Source organism: Cervus canadensis, chromosome 2 (genome assembly GCF_019320065.1).
Source record: "Cervus canadensis isolate Bull #8, Minnesota chromosome 2, ASM1932006v1, whole genome shotgun sequence".
Classification (NCBI taxonomy): domain Eukaryota; kingdom Metazoa; phylum Chordata; class Mammalia; order Artiodactyla; family Cervidae; genus Cervus; species Cervus canadensis.
The window spans coordinates 93,976,028-93,997,615 of NC_057387.1; the positions used below are offsets into that span (position 1 = coordinate 93,976,028).

Consider the following 21,588-nt stretch of genomic DNA (forward strand, 5'->3'; position numbering starts at 1 on the left):
TATACTGTATTTTGAAAGTTCTTATTATAAGAAAAAATTTATCATCTGTATGGTGGTAAATGTTAACTAGACTTATTGTGGTGGATATTTCATAATATATTCAAATATTAATTCATGTTGTACACCTGAAAGTATTATAATGTTGTGTCAATTATATCTCAATTTAAAAAATATTTTTTTAAAGAAAGATTATAGTTACAGAAATCAGAATTCCCCTTCCCACCCAGTGTTTCAGAGCTACTTTTCATCTACATAGTATTCTCTGGTGTTTATTTAAGTTACATCTCAAAGTATGACCTACTTTATTTCAGAATGTTGAACCTTCTGACAAAAATCCAGTCTGTTTTGAACTGAGTGCTGAAGACCAGAATGCAGAAAGAGAGTTTTTTAACAAAGTTTCTAAGAATCTTTCAATTAAGAGGTAAAAGATATTTTTATTATCATACTTTTTTTATTACGTTCATTAGTTTTTAATAATTAAAGTATGTCCCCAGTTATTTCTGAGGGAACTATTTATAAATCTTATACCACAGGTGTCCTTACTTTAAATGCATTCCTTCATATTTGTAAGTTGGATGATAATTTTAATGAAGTGACAACTCTAATATGGTTCTCATTTGACTTGATTTATTACATAAGGGAACAAAAGTATTTGTCAAGAAATTATCTTGCTTAAGAAGAAACATCCTGTTTTTGTTTAGTTTGCCTTCTGTTCTTCCCTTCCTTGTAGTATTAAACCTAAGGCTATCAGATAAACTACTATAAAAATAACTCCTACTATAAAAATAACTCCTCTACCTAAAAAAGAAAACTTTTAAAGCAAATGCACTTGGAGAATATTAAATAATGGCTTGTGACTTTTGAGGTTCGATATCTACTTTTGTGGTAAAGTAGATATTCCCTTTGTATTAGGGTTCTGCAGAGACATAGAACCAACTAGTTCATAGAGAGATTTGTTATTGCTAGCCTATTGCTATTCTACCAAATTACCACAGACCTAGTGACGTCAAACAATACAAATTTATTACCTTCTAGTTCTAGGAGTCAGGAGTCCAAAATGGGCCTTTGTGGCTAAAATCAAAGTGATGGTAGGGCTGCATTCTCTTTGGAAGCTTTAGTGGTAAATCCATGTTGCTTCTTCCAGCTTCTAGAGGCCACCTGCATTCCTTGTTGTCTGGTGGTCCCTTACTCCACCTTCAAAGCTAGAAGCATAGCGTCTTCAAATCTCTCTCTCTGACTTCTGTTTCTGTCCTCACATCTCCTTCCCTGACTCTTATCTTGACTCCATCTTACAAGGACCATTGTGTTTACTTTGAGCTTACCTGATTGTCTAAGATAATCTCCACATCTCAAGATTCTTATTTTAAGGACATCTGCAAACTCCCTTTCCCCTTATTCACTAACATATTCACAGATTCTGGGGATTAGAAAGATGTCTGAAGTTAACTCTGTCTTTGGGCATTTTAAGTTATCCTTGAAACAAGCTAAATCACCAGAAAACTATATTCTTATAGACTTGCAGGAACACCACCACTGACTGAAGATTTAAGGCTTTTTTCAAGATTTTATTGAATGTTTATGGAAGAAAAAGCCAAGTTAAGGAGACGCTTGGTAATTTCTTTAACATTGTTGAAAAACAATGTCTGTTTTCAGCTCTGACCAAAGCTTTGATAAGGATCAGTCATTTTTAGGTTTGATTTTAGTAAAATGTTTATCCCTAGATAACTTGTTGAAATTATACAACATTAAGTTTTTTCTTTTTGTTTGAGTGCTAAAAAAAGCCCACAGTGAATTTTTTTTTTAATTTTTGGCTGCACCACATGGGATATGGGATCTTAGTTCCCCAACCAGGGATCGAAACTGTGCCCACTTGTTTTCTTTTTAAAAGTAATTGAGGGAATTCCCTGGTGTTCCAGTGGTTAGGACTCACCACTTTCACTGCTGAGGCCTGGGTTCCATCCCAGATCAGGGAACTAACATACACAAGCCATGCGGTGGATTGAACTTAATTTCCATTTTGAGCCCCTCTTCATTATACGCAGTTATGGAAGCCAAATTTCAATCAATTCAAGGTCTGTTTATCCTGTTTCCTCTGAGGTTTCATGTAATTTGGAGGGGACTAATGATATGCCCTATGTTTCCCTGGTGGCTCAGATGGTAAAGAATCCACCTGCCAATGCAGAAAACCTGGGTTCAGTCCCTGGGTTGGGAAGATCCCCTGGAGAAGGGAACGGCAACTCACTCCAGTATTCTTGACTGGGAAATCCCATGGACTGTAGCCCACCAGGCTCCCCGACAGGCGGACTACCTTCCATGCGGTCACAAAGAGTCGGACACAACTGAGCAACTAACAACTTTCACTAACACTGTGCCACTACTGGTGATGTGGGGTGACGTGATTCTCATCCACCCACACCACTCTGCTGAGATGTTTTCTTTTGCATCTGGTCTTTGACAGTTGGTTTGTGCAGGTTCCTGCTGCAACCTCTTTCCTGTTCAGGTCACTGGTTCTCTGTGTCTTGTCCATGCTGCGTGGAGGCATATGGAATATCATTCTGTATTCTCCATGTCCTTCTTGGATATGGCAGGAGAGCTTTGTGGGATTGTTTCACTGCAGCACCTTGGCACAGAAGGAACTCTGTGTTTGCCTCTCCAGACACCAGGGTTTGGGACAAAGATCTATTCTGCTGTCAGATCTTCCACATCTGCTTAAGGGTTTCTGTTGTTCAGCCTACTACGGAGACAGGACCCTTTCTTCAAAATTCCATTAATGTCTAAGCTCTCTTAGCTTCCTCCTGGCTTTTCTTTGATCTTCCCTACCTCATCTTATTGAGATTTTAGTTTAGGATGCACAAAAATTTGATGTATATAGTCTTTCAAATTTTAGTCTTAAACTCTTATTTCAGTATTTGAAATTCAGTACCAACACTCAAAACTTTTCCTATGTTCTATTGAGGCATGATACTTGTGACACAATAGCTACAACTGACTAAATGGAAGGAGGTACTTCAGTTAGTCTCAGAGTAGTTTACCATAACAGATATAAGTACATAGGAAAACGTAATTCCTTACTTGATTTTTCTTTCTAACACTGAGTGTTTAATGTAATATGTTTAATATAGTGAGTATACATCTCTTTCATCAGATGATAGATTTTTGATGGTAAATTCTATATCTTTTGTATTTCTATGTTCCTTAAAGTGGTTAATCAGAAAATGCTTAGTAATTTGCTTTATTATGACTTAAGAATAACTGGGTTAGGGATGCAACTAGAGATGATCATACTAAGTGAAGTAAATCAAAAAGAGAAAGGCAAATACCATATGAGATACTTGCATGTGGAATCTAAAATATGAAATAAATGAATCTATGAAACAGAAACAGAATCAGGGACATAGAGAAGAGACTGGTGGTCGCCAAGGGGCAAATGGGTTGGAGAGGGTTGAATTGGGAGTTTGGGATTAGCAGGTGCAAATGGGTATGTACAGAATGGATAAACAACACAGTCCTACTGTATAGCACAGGGAAATATATTCAATATCCTGTGATTAAACTATAATGGAAAAGAATATGAAAAAGAATGTGTATGTATGTATATGTATGTATAACTGAGTCACTTTGCTTACAGCAGTAATTAACACAACATTGTAATTCAACTATACTGTAATAAAAAAATAGGTTAAAAAAAAGAATAAGTGGGTTAAACTTGCCATGGTCAGGAGAAGGGGATAAATTATTAAGCATGAGTCTGACTGGCTCAACTTTCCTGATCATCTGACACTGGCTTGAAAAATAAAATAATTTTTGGTGTCAGATTCTAAATTAAATGATCAAGATACTATTGTGTCTAATTAAAGGACCTTATTCAGCTTCAAAATGAAAGAAGAGTGCTCACTTCAGCAGCGCATATACTAAAATTGGAATGATACAGAAAAGATTAGCATGGCCTCTGCGCAATTGTGACATGCAAATTCATGAAGTGTTCCAGATTTTTTTTTAAAAAAAAGAACAAATGAAGAAAAAAAAAAAAAAAGAACAAATGAATACTGATTACTAAAGACTTACTTTTTCTCCCGTCTGTTCTTTAGCTCTTCCCAGAAGTTACCTCCAGGGAAAATGCCAACGAATGATCATGACTCTGGTGTTGAAGATGAAGATGTTTCTCCAAGACCAATTCCTAGTCCTCATCCAGTGAGTCAGAAGGTATCACTGGTCTTAGAAACTCACCTTTGTAATTAGAAACCTAAAAGTCTCTTCATGTTAAAGCTCTCAATAATATATAAAGATACATATCATATATTCCTCACAGGTACATTTAAGGTATAGTATTTCCAGAGAAAACCAAGGAAAAGAGGTTATCTCCCTAGAATTATATAAATAGTAAGTAGTAAAGCTGGAATTCAGGAAGTTTAGGATTTGGTAGACTAGTAGTTTAAGAGGTTTAGTTTCAGAATCTGGTGCTTTTAATCCATGTAGACTCAATATTCTATACTATCACCAGAACTCAACATTGTTTGTTATCACCATATTTTGAGAAAACATTCTGCTTGCTTTTGGAGATTGCTAGCAACCCATCATATTTTTTTTTATTGAGGCCAACTAGTGGGTTATTTTAGAATTGTTCTGTCTTAATTGGACTAATTACTTATTACAAGAAAAGGAATGGGAAAGTTTTCTTAAATTAATATTATAACCGAATTCACCACAGCGAGTACTTTACTTACTCTTTCCGGCTCTCCTCCAGCTCTTTTAGTTGATATCAATAAAAAGAATAGCAGTGAATAATTTCACTTAGTATGATATTTTTTAATACTTAGTGGAAGACCCTTTCTTATAAGATGAAAAAACATTATTTTTTACTAGATGTGTTGAAGCATCTGGTCTGATAATTTTTTTGTTTTTGCAGAGAGGGTTATAAAAAAGTCTTTCCCATGTTGAGTTCTATAATCTAAGCAACGTTAAATCGGTGTTCTGATGTAGAGTTTCATTGTTAAATAAGTTTGTGAGGGCGAGGACCTTATTTATTTTGTTCACAATTGTGTTCCTGGTATTAGCACATAGAAGATGTCCAGCAAATATTTGTCAACTGTCTAAATAATCAACACTTTTTAATAAATAACTGGATACAATTTGGAAAATACTAGCTTAAGGAAAATGAGGCATATATCATTCTCCTGAAAGGTACTTTTTACTCTTTCATTTCTTTCCCACTTGTAGGTTTCTAAGATCCAGCCATCAGTTCCTGAACTTTCACTTGTGTTGGATGGAAACACCATAGAACCAACCCCTATGCCTAACCCATTGGAAATGGTGAATAATGAAAATCCTCCTTTGTTGATTAACCATTCTGAGCACCTTGAGCAGTCACAACCCCAGCTTTGTGATGAGAAACACAGACCAGAAGCAGAAGCTGGAGAGCCTTCCTTCAGAGGGCTACCAAATCAATTAAACCAAGACACTGCTCCTTTGAGACACTGCAAAGTGAGACAGCTGTCTACCTGTAAGAAAGGGAACTCTCATATCAGGAACAGTAGTAAGCCCTCTTTTAATGGACTATCTTCAGATACATCTGAAAAGCTTCAAACAGTTTCTGCTGCAAATGTACACAAAGAAGAGTATCCTGTAAGATCCTCCACGTTTAATTCCAAGCCGTCTTCTCTTGCCCCACAGTCCCACCCACACAATTTTGCTTTTTCACCCCATAATTCAGGAAGACCAATGGAATTTCAAATACCTACTCCCCCGCCACCATCTTACTATTCCACAAATGTTTGCAGTTGTTGTCAGCATCATGGCCATATTCAGTATAGTCCAATAAATTCTTGGCAAGGAATGAATACAGTAGGATCTGTTCAAGACTTCAAGTCTGAAACCCTTCAAAAATATTCATTATTTCATCCAAGTGGATGTCCAGCTCAGTACCATAATGCATTCTTTTCTTCAAGTAGTCCTATAGCCTTGAGACCTCAGGGAAGCATGGGGGGTTGTTCTTCCCACAGCAATGTAGAACCATCACCTGTGGCAAGACTACCTCCACACGTGGACTCCTGTAACCCATGGCCTTGTGCAGTGTGTGTGCACACACCCAAGACTGGGTCAGATGATGGAATGATGGGACTGTCTCCAGATGCGTATAGGTTCATCACAGAGCAAGACAGACAGCTGCGACTACTTCAAGCACAGGTTTGCTAGCTTTCTTCTGTTAAATTCTTGAATTTTTAAAAAGTAACTGGCAACTCTTCAGTAACTATAGTTTATGAAGTAGAATTGCAGAATGTCAGAATTAGAAGAGACCCTGGAAACTGGATTCTAGTCCCTGATGTTTTACACATTAGGAAAATGAGGATTTGGATAAGGAAATGGCAACCCACTCCATTACTCTTGCCTGGGAAACCCCATGGATGGAAGGAGCCTGGCAGGCTACAGTCCATGGAGTTGCAAAAGAGTCAGACATGACTTAGCAACTAAACAGCAACAATCAGGGTTTTATTTGTTGCTTTATTTTATTTTGTTATAAGAGATAAAATTTTTTTTTCTTTTTATCCTTAGGTGACTGACTCCATATATTTACTGAGTAATATATCTTTTTGTTAATGATTTAAAAGTATATTTTTTATTGTATAATGAAAGTATCATGTGTTTGTATCTGTTTCTATACTGTACTCTCCATTGATCTGCCTGTCTATTCCAGCACTACTACCATTTAGTTTAATCTCTGTAACTTTATAGTAAATGTCTTATCAAGTACTTCCTATACCGTTTCTCTAAACCTTACTTTTTTCAGCTGTAAATTGGGAATAATGATTGGTGTTATTAATATATGTAGATCTGATGGTTAAATGAATTTATATGTGTATATATACACACACATACACACACATCTGTCTGTCCATCTAAAGTGCTTAGTGTAGGATGAAGCTTTAGTAAACAATCAGCAAATTACAATTATCTTATTTGTCTCTTAGTCCTCACAACTACCTTAGTCTTAGGTAATATTGAATCTCACAGTGGCTAAATAGCTTTTCCAAAAGGTAGCAGTAGGAGTTGAGTTGTGTCCTCATGACACTAAAGCCCATGCTCTGAACCACTATAAGTACATATGCCTTTTTGTATTATTAATGCAGGCTGTATTTCTACTGATGTCAGTAATTTATTGAAAATACTTATTTTCCTATATTAATAAAGTTAATCAGCTAAAATTAATGAGATGAGTTGAATACAGCAGTGTAACTTATGGGCTTCCCTGGTAGCTCAGACGGTAAAGCATCTGCCTGTAATACAGGAGACCCAGGTTCGATCCCTGGGTTGGGAAGTTCCCCTGAAGAAGGAAATGGCAACCTTCTTAACTTAATAAAGTTAATCTGCTAAAATTAATGAGATGAGTTGAATACAAAGTGTAACTTACAGGGAAACAAGATTACAGTATTTAAAAGAGGAGGCTTTTCCACTCCTAGGTGTATATCCAAGAGAAATGAAAAAATATCATCACACAAAAACTTTTACACACATGTTCATAGCAACATTGTTTATAATAGTCAAGGGTGAAAACAATCCAAAGTCCATCAATTGATGAATAGATGAACACAAATGTGACATTATATATACAATGGAATATTTCAGTCATCAAAAGGAATGAAGTATTGATAGGTACTATAGCACAGATAAACTTTGAAAATGTTATGCTAAATGAAAAAGGCAAGATATAAGGGCACATGTTGTTTGGTTTCATTTCTATCAGATGTCCAGAATAGGCACATCTATAGAGATACACTGGCTTCTCAGGTGACACTAGTGGTAAAGAACCTGCCTGTCAAAGCAGGAGACATGAGAGATATGAGTTCGATCCCTGGGTTGGGAAGATCCCCTGGAGGAGAGCATGGAAACCCATTCCAGTCTTCTTCTCTGGAGAATCCCTTGGACAGAGGAGGCTGGTAGGCTACAGTCCATAGGGTTGCAAAGAGTCGGACATGACTGAGGCGACTTAGCACACACACACATATAGAGATAGAAAGTAGATTAGTGGTTGCCAGAGGCTAGATTCTGGAGCCATGGAGAGTGACAGCTAGTGGGTACAAAGATTTTGTAAAGGTTAATGAAAATGTTGTAGAGTTAGATGGTGGTGATGGATGCAGACTTTGAGAATATACTAAAAACTATGAAATTGTATACAGGGATAAGTTTTTTTTTTTCCTTTTAAATTGGAGGATAATTGCTTTACAATGTTGCGTTGGTTTCTGCTGTACAACATCATGAATTGGTCATAGCTATATATTCCTTCCCTTTTGAGCACCCTCCCACCCGCCCATAAAGGGATAAGTTTTATGGTAGGAGGGTAAGCTTTTAGTGCTTGAACTTCAGCTTGGCTACTTGTTAATTATGTGACCTGGGCAAGTAACTCTATTTTTATTTCCTCAGGTTTTCTTCTCTGTAGACTCTGCTTACTAGTAGTACATATTCAGGGGGTTGTTATAAAAAATCATACATAAATGCTCTTATTGTAATGTCTCGTAAACAGGAAGCACTCAGTGTTAGAGATTGTTATTAATATTTCCCGTTTCAGCATGACCAAACATGGATAATTCTGGATGACCTTTATAAAATGAATCTTGTGTAAAAAAAATTGTTCAAATTTGGTATGTAGATTTAGAGAATGCCATCTATCTTACTTTTAATTCATAAGTGAAATAGAAATAAAATGTCAGAGTGTTAACATTAAGGCTTTTCTACATAAGTGTCAATTTATGAATGTTGATCTAAGAACCTATGTTTTTACTTCTAATAGGTAGCCCATTTGAATGCTTCTTAATAACTAATGACAATGATTTTCAGCATTGAATAAATTTTATGGTACAATCTAGTTGATATGTGAGAAAATATAGTTAAAAGTCAGTTATTTATAACTGGGGCACTTTGTAATTCATTTTTAAACTCTTCTGTCAGTTTGGTTGATTACTTCACTGTCATAAACATACATAAAAAAGTCTTTTTAATTGATACAGATTCAGCGTTTGTTAGAAGCACAGTCTCTGCAGCCCTGTTCCCCTAAGACAACCACTGTTGAAGACACACTGCAAGCTGCAAGACAAATGGAGTTGGTTTCCATGGAAGCACAGCCTCCCCCTGCTTTGCACATGAGAAAAAGTGTAAGCATTGCTGTGAGCACAGGTAATTTCATTTTTCTTAATTTGTACATAGTACACATAGAATTAAAACCAAGGTGATGAGAGTGTAACTTAACTCTTTGTGTGATTTTACTCTTTATGAAACAAAACTCTACCTGAAAACAGATTGGAAACCACATAACACAATGTGTTGTTTGTTTTTGCTGCTTTTCCAAGCTGGACCCAGTTCTAATGAGAGAAGTCATCTGTGGTTTAGGGGATCAGGGAAGATTTCATCCATGCAGTGTTATTGATTCTGGGCCTTGAAGGGAATGTAGGATCTTGGTGGAATTGAAAGATAGCAGAACAGATTGGGTAGAGAAAATATGGGCTCAGACAAACAACGCAGAGTTCTGAGTTCAGAGTTCTAGTACTCTACCCATTACTATGTCACGGAGAGCCATTACTATATCTTTTACAAAGCTGTCTGTTTCATCTTGTAAGCAAAATAGAAGGCCTTTTTTTAAAAAATCAATAATATAAATGACATCTATGTGTTTACATATTTACTCACAATCAGACTATGAGATCTTTAAGAACATTTTTGTGTGTTCAGTATCTAGCAAGATGTCTAGTATATAGGGTGGTGGTTATAAGACTGAAGAGGAAGAGTCATGTACAGTGTTGATAAGATTTGAGAACTAATTGGATATGGCAGTTGGAAGAGGGAAGATTCAGGTTACTTTAGTTAAATGCCGTGTGATTATCCTGGATTGGGTCCTGAAACAGAAAAAAGACATTAGTGAAAAAATTGGTGAAATCCAAACAAAGTCTGGAGTTTTAGTTAATAGTAATGTACCAACACTGTTTTCTTGATTTTGAAAAATGTACCATAATAATGTAAGATGTTAACAACAGGGAAGACTGGGTGAAGAATACACAGTAACTCTCTGTTTTATCTTCTCTGTGAATCCAGAACTATTCCAAAATTAAACATTTATTAAAGGTGAAAATAAAAGTTACTTCATGATTTTGAGCTTGGATGACAGAGGGAGGCAAGTTAGAGAAGCAGAGGGGAGGAGATGAGTTCAGTCTAAATATCTGTTCAGATTGAGCTACTTTTGGAAATGTAGATAGTAATACTCAAATGTTAGGAGAGTGGAGTGGATTGATGACATAAGAGTTGTGAAAGTAACAGATGAAGGTTTGAGCCTGGAGAATACAAATTTAGGAGAGAGCATTAACAAGGAAGACAGCTTGCTATATTCTTTATCTGTACCCATATGTTATCTAAACTTCATGAAGAGGGCAGCAATGAGGGAGGGTAGCAAGAACCTCATGTACATTTATAAGTCAAATTCAGGTATTACTCAGTATTAGTTAAGATTTTTTTAGCAGCAAGTAACATAAGCCACTTTGAACTAAGCAAGGAGGGAGACTTTACTGGAAGAATATGGGGATGTTTCATGAAAACCAAGGCCAAGAATTGGGCTGGACTTCAGAAAAAAACTAGACATAGACACTGGAAAATCATTGGAGTATCCAGTTATTACACATGGCTGTTTTATCAACTCTATCTGGAGTCTTCACTGCTTTACATTTTAAAATATAGCTCATGCAGAGCCCCAGAGTTTCTGTAATACAGTTCTACCCATGTACACAAACCACATTATGATCCTTCAGTCTCAACTTCAAAATGCTGAACCTGAATGGTCTAGTTTGGATTAGATTTTAATCCCTGTTTCAGGGATAAGGGGATTGAGAAGCATGTAATAGGGACATATCTGCTGGAGTCCCATCTTTGTTAATTGCAAGGATGACAGTTTCCTGCATATGTGTGCCGAGAGGGTGGTGGTAAAGCAGTATTATGAGATAAACCAAAAAGTGCAGTTTCCGTCTATGTCTCTTGTGAAGTCTGTACTTACTATATTCCAGTTGTTCACCATCTGTATCTGTCACTAGACTGTAAACTTTTATTGACTATTGTATCTTATTACCTAGCTTGATGCCTAAATCAAACTGATTTCCTGAAATTATTTGAAACAAGTTTTCAAGCATGATGTATATTTCAAATATTTTGAAACCTCATAGAGTCATATTTAGAGCTTTGACTTATATGCAGAAAAATGAATTATTAGTCATTTGAATTAAATGGCTCTCTATGATAATACTTAATTCCTAAGGGTATACACTGGTGGGTGCTCAGGAAGAGTAGCAGCACTTAAATAACTTTTCTAAATTGTCCTTTTATTTTTGGGGGGGGCTGTGCTGTGTGGCTTACAGGATCTTAGATCCCTGATCAGGATTTTTTTAAATGCTTAGTTGAATACAAAACTAAATCATCCTTTTATTAATTTATGTTTATAAAATTACCCAAGTTGATGCTCAAAGTGGAAACAGTTTTGACTTGAATTTAGTCTTTGGTTTTAACTTTATTTCTTTAAATCATGTATGTATTGCAAGATTTCTCAAAATGTGGAAGGCATATCGCTCAGATTCAAAAGATGATTTGGTGTAGTATAGAGATTACTATTTTATACTGTGTAGATATATTTATTCCTATAAGTATTGGAAAAAAATATAGCTAGCACATAAAAATCAATGATTTCACAGAAATGATGCAGCTAGGTAAAACAGTGAGTTGATTTAAAGAAAATCAGTAAGCAAATAATAATACATGCAAATAATTGTGCAAATGATCTATACAATTTGGGAAATATTTGATTTTTACTTGCCTTATATTACATACGTCTGATACAACCCTAATACAGTCTCATAAATATTGTGTTTAAGGATCAAAATCAAAGACCCCAGGGATTTGCATTTTATATATCCTCTCATGTTTTTCAGAACAGCAGTTTTTGAAACACATATATACTCCAAATCATATTCAGAACCTTGACATGTAAAACTCGTCATGAGAGCCACACCTCTTGAAGAGTCAGGGCCTGAAGGGTCCTCTTTCCCTTTGTGCTCAGTTTCCTCTCTTTTCACTTTTCATTTATTTCTTCGTGGCATTTCTGAGAAAATATAATCTGAAAACAGTTCTAGGTAATTGTGTTAAAATAATATAGCTAATGTTAACCTAACAAAAGTTTGTCAGAGAGTTATTTTTTATAATTGAGTGTCTGTTTCTGCATCTGTTAAATCATCTGTTCTCCAGGTGCCAGCTTGTTTTGGAATGCAGCAGGTGACGATCAAGAGCCTGAATCTCAGCTGAGGCAAGATGATACCAAGATTTCCAGTGAGGACATGAATTTTTCTGTTGATATTAATAATGAAGTCACAAGTACTCCAGGTAGTGCATCTTCGTTAAAAGCTGTTGATATTCCCAGTTTTGAAGAGAGTAACGTTGCTGTGGAAGAAGAATTTAATCAGCAACTTTGTATATCCAAGTAAGATCTCTTTGATTCAGTATTCATCTTCTTTTTTTCTTTTTAAATTCTAATATTCCTCTGGTAGTCTAACTCAGAAACTGTTTTGTCAAAGTATTTTTATGGTGTCTTTGCTAATGTGATTCCTATGTAACAGAGAGTTCTTTTTTGGCTGCACCACTCGTCATATGGGATCTTAGTTTCCCCCATCAGGGATCTAACTTATGCCCCCTGCAATGGAAGCATGGAGTCCTAACCACTGGACTTCTAACCACTGAACTGCCAGGGAATTCCCTGTAAAAGACAATTCTGAGCCTTTTGGGACCATTCCCAGATGTCAGTCATTGGACGTATAAAACAGTCTTACTGAATCAGAACAGCTGAAGATTTCAGAAATATCTATGTCAGGCCTCACTAGAGATTCTGATAACACTAGGTCCCAGATGGAGCCAGGGTCCTGAATTTTTAAAATTTTTATAAAGATTTACATACTACAATTATATGTGTATAATAACAGAGTCTTTATTTCTGAGAGATGTAACCTGTTATTCAAGATATACTCAATAAGCTGATGGGGATGAAATGGCAAAGGGCAGAGCTGAAGTAAGATAGACTCTGAGTAGATACTTTTTAAAACTGATTGTACATAGTGGTTTGTTAAAAAACTGATTGTACATAGTGGTTTGTTAAAACTCTCTTGTGTTTGAAATTTTTCTTTATGAAATTTTCTGTAAAAAAAATAGGGATTCTGAAGTAATTCAGATCCTTTGCAAATTTGGAAACAAATTCAGCAAATATTCTTTGAGCTTCTGGTATATGTTGCCAAAAAACTAAGCCCTAGAAATTGAGCAGTAGGTCAGACAAAGCTCCTGACTTCATGGAATTTCCATGAGTTCTGGAGACAGTAACCGCATCAGCAGGAAACATATAATTTCATATGAAGACCATTGCCTGAAGAAAATAAACCAGGGTGACCAAGTGGAGTGTAACTAGGATAGTGGCATGGGAGTGAAGTGGGTATATTAAGTAAGATGGTGAAAGAAGCCTTCAGATTATGTAGGGCTTTGTAGGATGTAGAAGTTCTGAATGTATTCTGTGTTCATTAGAATCAGGGGGGATTTTAAATGACATAGTAGTATGATCATTTTTGTTTTTTAAAGGCCATCCCAGCTGTTTTGTGGCAAGTGAACTGACGGGGGTTAAGATTAGAAGTAAGGAGACTGGTTAGTAAACTGAAGACCAAGTGAGATGAAGGTGCCTGGGAATTGGAAGTGGTGGCAGGGATCAGGTGTAGGATAAATTTTGAATGTGGAGGAATAAGGTGGGTTAAAACACCACAGTGTAATATCACATGAAATAGTTTTAAAAGAGGTGAATTCAGTGGTAGGGGTGGCGTGAGCAGGCAGTTGATTACTTTTTAAAATTTTAAGCCTTTTGGTAATATTTGATATTTTAAATTATCTGATTACAATAATGATTAGAACAACAAACACACCCTTCCAGAAAACCAAAAATATTTATCTGCTTTTCTCAGTAGAGAGTATGTTTTAACCTTACAATTCAATTAAGTATTTATAATATGTACCACAGTATATTAAAAAGATCTGTATACCTGTCTCAACCCCCACTAGATTGAATTCCTACAGTTTGTGGATCACACTCGTTTCTGTATCTTTAGGACTTGAACCAGTGTCTGGTTCCCCACATCAGCTACTTCATAGATGTTCGGTGATAGGAAGAGCAGTTTGGGCTAAGCCCCCAAGATAAGTTCACATTTCACTTGGAATAGTTATAGAAAATGAGAACAAAGAGACATGAACTGTGGTTATCCTTATTTATTCTCCCTGTGGTTATCCGTATTTATTCTATCTGTATTTCCTTCTGTAAATTGTAGACTACTTTCAAGGATTAGTTTTTCCCTCTGAAAGTAGAACTTTAAAAATCTCCAATCCGTTGTGGTTTTTAACTTCAGAAACAGATCTGAGTTAACTGATAGAAGGCAATTAATTGCTTGTTCAGGGTGATTAACCAACTCTGTGGATTCCAACATATAACTAGATGTAAATCTGATCTTTGTTCTCCATAGTATATGATTCAGATTAAATAGTATCTCCAGTGTTGTGTATAGTGGTTTTGGTGCTTTTCTAGGATTCTTCCCAAACATCTAGTCTGATTCATGCTGTGGTTTGCGCTGCTAAGTATTCATACATGGCACCTGGCCACCTGAGTCCCCTGTTCCCTTTGGATGTCTTGTTGGGTTAGTCTAATGTTAAAGCAGTTGGTGAAAGGTAAATTTTTTGACTTGCAGCATATATGGTAATCGCTTGCTTTTTCCCAGGGAAGAGCCATGTGTGATATCCATAGACCTTCTTTTGACACAATACTTTTTCTCTTTTTTTAAGAAGTCAGGCTTTGGACATACCTGCTAATACTTGCCATATTAGAATCATCTTTAAACAATTTTTTAAATTTGAAATCTTTAATGTTTTAGTTCTTTTCTTATGGAATTTTTAGCTTTTATTTTTGTTTGGTAGGTTAGACACCAAAGCAGGTATTTTTAAATTCTTGAAAAGGCAATATAGCAGAGTGATTAAGAGCATGGAGCCAAATTGCCTGGATTCAGATCACAACTGTGTGACCATGGGCAGGTCTCATAATTTCTGAATGCTTCTGTTTTCTTGCCTACATATGGAGACAGTACCTATCTCAGGATTGTTGTAAAGATTAGATGAGTTAATATATGTAAAACATATAGAATAGTACCAGAATTAGTACCTTAAAAATTGTCATCATTTAGCTAAAGGTAGAATAAGTCTAACTCAGTAACTGACATGAACTCTTTTTAAAAATAAAGAGATTTGCAGATGTTTGCATGATAAAAATCCTGCTCAGTACAAGTACTTTACCCAGAAGCCATAGAGTCTCTGAAGCCTGGATTTCTGCTTCTATGTTTGAGTTTTGAGGTCTTCATTAAAGTGAAATCAGTTAACATGATTGAAGATAAATGTTCAATGTGCTATTTAGGAAGTAAGGGGATAGCAGCAGGAGATGAAGAAAACTAGCAATTACAGATCCCCCACCAGGTTTATCTGGTACTGTGCTAGGCACTTTGTATCTCCTTTAGTCCTGTCTCATGTTTTTCAACCCAGGGAGGTGGATGCTGTTTTTCCCATTTATGAATGAGGAAGCTGAGGCCCAGAGAGATTAAGATATTTGCCCAAGATACAATGAACACACAGATACCTTTATTATAAATGAGAGTATATGTGAACTAAGAGATAAAAGAAAGTGCTAACGGAGGTTGAAAGAAGCAAGAGGACATATCCAGTTAAGGTTTTAGAACATCATAGAGGAAGTAAACTTTTAAAATGTCCCTTGAACAGTGGATAGGATTTTGATAAGAGTATGCCAATTTAAAAGCTTTAGAACAGTAACTCTTGGCTCCAGGGCATTTGAAAATACAGTAAATTGGGGCCCTCCACCAGTTGAGAATCTCTGAGGGGAGAAGTTCAAACAGTTGTGTTTTTAAAAACTTTACAAGTAATATTGATGGTGTAGTTAAGATTGAGAACTATGGCATAGTAGACAAAATTTATGGGCAGAAGAACTCAGAGTACTGTTCATATTCCAATTTGTTCAGAAGATAAAATAAAACAGGGAGCATTGAAAGGGACTGGCTGAAAAGCCAGGTTGACTACCAAATTTCAGAGAGCTTTGACTGGCATAATAAGGAATTGTTTTTGTGTTAATAAACCATTTAAGATTTCTGTTTGTTTTGTTGTTGTTGTAAAACAAAGTAACAATTAACTAACAGTTACTTTATATATGTCCTTTGAAGCAGCTCTTCTCCACTTGAGAGAAAAGAACCTGATGTACCTGTATTCTTTCCGAATCCCCTGCAAGCAGAATGTGTAAGCATGTGCTTCCAGAGTGGACCAACAGAGGGTGCCAGTAATATCTCCGGAACATCAGGGGAACCCAAAACTGAGCCAGTAATGCAACCCTTGCCTCATCAACCATCAGATAACCAGCAACTATTCCAGGATGTGTTGGTAAGAAAATGTAAAGCATTCTGTCTTTTGTGAGATGGTTATTTAGTCTAAGGTACACTAGTTAAGCCTTTCCCATCTTTAAACTGATGGGGACCTTGATAGGAAAAGATTTTCCCCAAATTCAAGTTCAAAGTTAGTACCAGAAAAAACAAGCAAGAGTTTGCAGGAGGTTTGAAAATTAGAAAGTAATAGAATATTTATGATAATGTTTGCTGATTTCAGCTCAGATAAGCAGATTTTTATGAAATACTTAGCTTAGTCTAAGAAAATGAACTGAGTAAAGTGGGTAATATAAAGATGAACATGACAGTCTCTGCCTTTGAAAACTTAGGGGAGATAACACATGCGTACAAGTAACAAACAACTAAAGAATGAGCAGTACTGTAAGCAAAAGCAGCACACAATAAAAAGGAGTTGATGTATGGTAGAAACTAGCACAATATTGTAAAATGTAAACTGGGACTTGGAGGTCAGATGACCGTGGCTGTCACTTACAATCAAATTGTAGATTTTAGAACACTTGATTTCTCCATTTATAAATGAAGACTTGTTAAAATACTTCATAGGGCCCTAAGTATTCATCAGTTAACACGGATTTTGTTATTTGCCTGCTAGGTCCTACACTGGTGCTACCAGCCATGTGCTCAAGGGAATGAAATATCCTTTAATGTCAGAAAGGCAGAATTACAGGTCATTCTCATTCAAAGTGAGAAAAGAGGAGTCAAATTCTGACAGTAACATAAAGGTTACACTTATAACTCTAAAACATCATCTTTTTTCAAATGAAAGCATGATTTTAAACTTTTGTTTATAAATATTTCACAATAAATCCTTGAAAATACTTGAAATATTACTCAAATGATTCTAAATCTGTTGGCTTTAAAATGAACAAGTTCTGAACAAACATTCTAAGTTTTCTCTAGGATCTTCATTCATTAGGATGGACTTCTTTTATAAAAATTCCATAAAACTTGGCAAATGTACTTGATACTTTGTAGAATTTAGCAAGATAATATTTTACTCTGGCATTACTTAGCAGTATTATTTGTATTTTTGTTTCCTAATAGTGATTTTCAAATACGTCCTTTTTCTTCTTTCATCAGAGTCAAGGGAACCACCGACTAAATAACTCCCCCAAAGTAACTGAGGAGCCATCTACCAAAGCAGTAATTATCAGTCATGAGTGCACCAAAAACCAGAATGTTTACCATACTAAGAAAAAGAAACATGATTCAGGATCGGTGGACAAAGAATGTGTTCTTAATGCAACTCTTAAGCAACTTAGAAGCTTTGGAGTAAAAATTGATTCTCCAACTAAAGTGAAGAAAAATGCACATAAAGTGGATCATGCCAGGTAAGTTTAAAATTTGTTTTAAAAGATTAAAAAAATAATGTAAATGCATTGCATCTTCCTCATGAAAAAAGGTATAAGTTTGCCATTCAATTCAACTGGCTTATGATTTATTCAGAGTCTATATTAATATGTATGTGGTGAATAAGAAATCATATCTACCCTATAGAGGTTCCATTTTAGTAGAAGAGTAGGTTATATACCTAAGTAATTTGAGAGACATAGGGATATCTCCTGAGTAAAGATGCCAACAAAATGCTCTAGGAGTCTTAGAGAAAGAGAAATGAGCTGTTACTTACTTTTGGTGTCTAGAAAAGTTTTCCTGGCAGTGACGGGGTCTGTGTCACCTACTGGATGTACAGTTACTGCAGTTGTCATTTAAAAAGGAAAAAACCTCCCTTTTTATAGGACTGTGTTTTAAAGACTATAGTTATATGAACCTTACTTATTTCTCACCAGTTCCAACTGGCCATGTTCTTCTGTTCAGATTTCTCTTCATCAAAGATCAGCTCAACACACACTTGCTTTTAAAAAACATAAAATCTGGAAATTCTATAATTAAGGCTAGTGCTGTGCTTAGTCACTCAGTCGTGTCTGATTCTTTGCGACCCCATGGACTGTAGCCCGCCAGGCTCCTCTGTCCATGGGGGTTCTCCAGGCAAGAATACTGGAGTGGGTTGCCATGCCCTCCTCCAGGGGATCTTCCCAACCCAAGGATCGATCCCAGGTCTCCTGGATTGCAGGCGGATTCTTTACCATCTGAGCCACCAGGGAACCTGAAATAAGGCTAGTATGTTTTCTATTAATTATTTTTGATGTTTTTCTAATACAGTCTCATGATTTAAAAAAAATCATATAACATGCATGAATATCAAATAAAATGCAAAAAACACCCACTTCCCAAACTCCTCAGTCTGACTCCTTCTAAGTTATTTCTCTTAACTATTTCTTTGGTATTTGTCTAGAAATGCTCTACACATGTTCAAGTATGTATCTGTGTGATGTGTTGCAATTTATGGGTTTTTTTGCATAACATTAGATACTTTTTAGGTATATGCAATTCTTTCTCATGCATTTAAACAACTGCAATATTCTGTTGTGCCCATGTACTATGATACAGTGAACCCCAGTTCTCTACTAATGGATTTTTAGGCCGAATCTCTTATTCCATATCTCAAACAGTGCTAAGTGAAAATCATTCTACAGGTACTTGTACAAGTGATTTTGTAGGGCGAATTCCTATAAGTGGTGGGATCAAAGGATGTATGCATCTGAAAGTCTGGCAGATGTTGCCATTGCCCCCCAAAATAGCTGTACTGAATAGTTTATATTCCTGCCTCCAGTGGAGTGAGGCTAGCATTTTTGAAGGTCTTATTTCAATACTGTTAGGATAGAGGCTTTATTACATCTGTTAGAATGCTGCTATCTTTGTAGAACCCTTACATTTGGTACGGCTGCCTGTGGGGAATAGTTTTTAAGTAATGTATTTCTTCATAGTGGCCACCCTATTTTAATGTCTTAAGTGTCAAACAATTGAAATTAATACATTTTCCATATACAATGAACTTGATACAGTTTTTACATGCCTAGAATGAAATGTAAAGTAAAGCCATTTGCTCTATCAGTATGGGGTGGTCAGATTGTTTAATCAATTCTTCTGCCCTTTACTTAAATGAAAATTTATATTATAAATTTATACTATAAAAATGATACATGGAGAAGGAAATGGCAACCCACTCCAGTATTCTTGCCTGGAAAAATCCATGGGCAGAGGAGCCTGGCGGGCTGAAGTCCATGGGATTACATGACAGCATGTGTGCACGAGGGTGGAGGGAGATGGGTTGGTAGCAATAAAGTGGTAGAACTAAAAAAAAAAATGATACAAACTCAGGGTTGGAATTTTAGAAAATGAAGAAAATGTCATTTGAACTAATAACACCCAAAGGAAATTAGGAAACATGGTTGAAGTTTTACTGTATATATAATTTTGTTTATTTTTCTTTATTCACCATTATAAAATAGACATTTTCATTTAGTATTGTGGGCTATTCCCATTTTTGAAATTCATTTATCTATATGATTTGAAAAATCCATAGATATACACCCATAGACAGGATTTTAGTTTCATGTAAGATGATTTTCTCAAGGAAATGAAAGCTGAGATGAAAGAAAATTGTTTTCAAAAGCAATATGTTGAATTAATTATTTATATAGAGGGGTAAGCTGGCTAAAATGTTAGAATAACATAGCTATATCTTCACATGAAAACTTTTTGTTTCAAAGCTTTATTTTATTGTATAAATTGGGTAAAATATTATAGAGCTTTGGGAATAGAGTTTGATATTTGTTTTGTTTCCATTACCAAAGTAATGTAAGTTTATTTTGGACACCTTAGAAAATTTAGAAAAGTAGACCAAAACAAACAAACCAACCATATTCAGAGAAATTCCTTGGCAGTCCAGTGGTTAGGACTCTGTGCTTTCACTACTGAGGGCCTGGGTTCCTTCCCTGATTGCAGAACTAAGATCTCGCAAGCCTTGAGGCTGAAAAAAAAAAACTACAAAAAAACCATATTCATACCAACCAACGTAATTTATTATTAAAGAATTTGTTTTGTATTTCTTTTTATTTTTTAATAGCAGTCATTTATTGAGTGAGCACTGTGTGAGGAACTGTGCTAAAGGTTTATGCAGCATTATTTCAATTGATCCTTGCAATAATCTATGTGATAGATACTCTTATTATACATGTTTTATGAATGAAGAGGGCCTTCCCTGGTGGCTCAGATGGTAAAGAATCTGCCTGCAATGTGGGAGACCCGAATTCGATTCCTCAGTCGGGAGAAGGCAATGGCAACCTTCTCCAGTATTTTTGCCTGGAGAATTCCATGGACAGAGGAGCCTGGCAGGCTACAGTCCATGGGGTTATAAAGAATCGGACACGACTGACCAACTAACACACACACATCAGTGAAGAAATTAAGTACCAATTTATTCAGGGCCCAACACCTGTAATTTTAAACCTCCTCTTCTAACTCTAAAGTCCATAGTTTTGTTTTTCTTTTTTTACTGTTTTTGCTCTATGCTTACTGCTTGTTTAATTTTTTGGTAGGATGTTATAGTATGTACATTTTGCTGCTTTGTGTTTTGACCATACCCCCCCCGCCCCCCAAAAAATTGGTCTTATATTGGAAAATAAGCATGTTTTCAAAGTTGTTATAATGTTTTCTAAGCATCATCTTTAATGGGGATTTAATAAACTAGTAAGTGGGTAGTATTTATTTACTTAACCCTTTCCCTCTTGTCAGAACTGAGTCAAAGCGTTTTCAGTGCCTTGCTGTCTTAAATATTGCTATGATAGACATCTTTTTGCAAAGATTGCATTTTTTAGGTTTAGTATTATTTTTTCAGAATAGAATCTCAGAAATGGAAAGATTAAGCCAAATAGTAGGAAAATTTTAAGGCTGTCACTGTACTGCTTTCTGAAAGAGTAAGATTTACAGTCCTACCAGCTATATATGTATTAGTAGTTCAGCAATACTTTCACTCATTTTACTTCAGTAAATATATATATATATATATATATAGCTTCTACTGTGAGGCAGCTATGAGAAGTATCATAGTATATAAGATAATCTAGGAAAGCTGTCTTTACCCTCATAGATCCTAAAGTTCAGTAGAGAAGATGCACAGGTAAATAGTCAATTATAA

At 35.7% G+C, this 21,588-nt stretch overlaps 1 protein-coding gene and 2 non-coding genes across 6 annotated transcripts in view; all 3 read left to right on the forward strand.

Annotated features, from left to right (window-relative positions):
* The window catches only part of STIL (STIL centriolar assembly protein), a 53,241-nt gene that overhangs the window by 25,336 nt on the left and 6,317 nt on the right, over positions 1-21,588 (forward strand). For 2 of the 4 annotated variants that reach the window (XM_043461413.1, XM_043461414.1), the window contains exons 10-16: positions 312-421; positions 4,089-4,203; positions 5,218-6,183; positions 9,000-9,165; positions 12,265-12,496; positions 16,314-16,527; positions 17,631-17,881. In XM_043461413.1, the coding sequence (XP_043317348.1) occupies positions 312-421; positions 4,089-4,203; positions 5,218-6,183; positions 9,000-9,165; positions 12,265-12,496; positions 16,314-16,527; positions 17,631-17,881 (2,054 nt within the window). The remainder of the gene's footprint in view (positions 1-311; positions 422-4,088; positions 4,204-5,217; positions 6,184-8,999; positions 9,166-12,264; positions 12,497-16,313; positions 16,528-17,630; positions 17,882-21,588) is intronic. The other 2 variants (XM_043461415.1, XM_043461416.1) reach the window with 2 other exon arrangements.
* LOC122437465 lies at positions 3,888-3,994 on the forward strand. The gene has a single exon (XR_006268289.1). It is a non-coding gene; the product is annotated as a U6 spliceosomal RNA (small nuclear RNA).
* Positions 7,241-7,312, forward strand: TRNAY-GUA. Its single transcript has one exon. It is a non-coding gene; the product is annotated as a tRNA-Tyr (tRNA).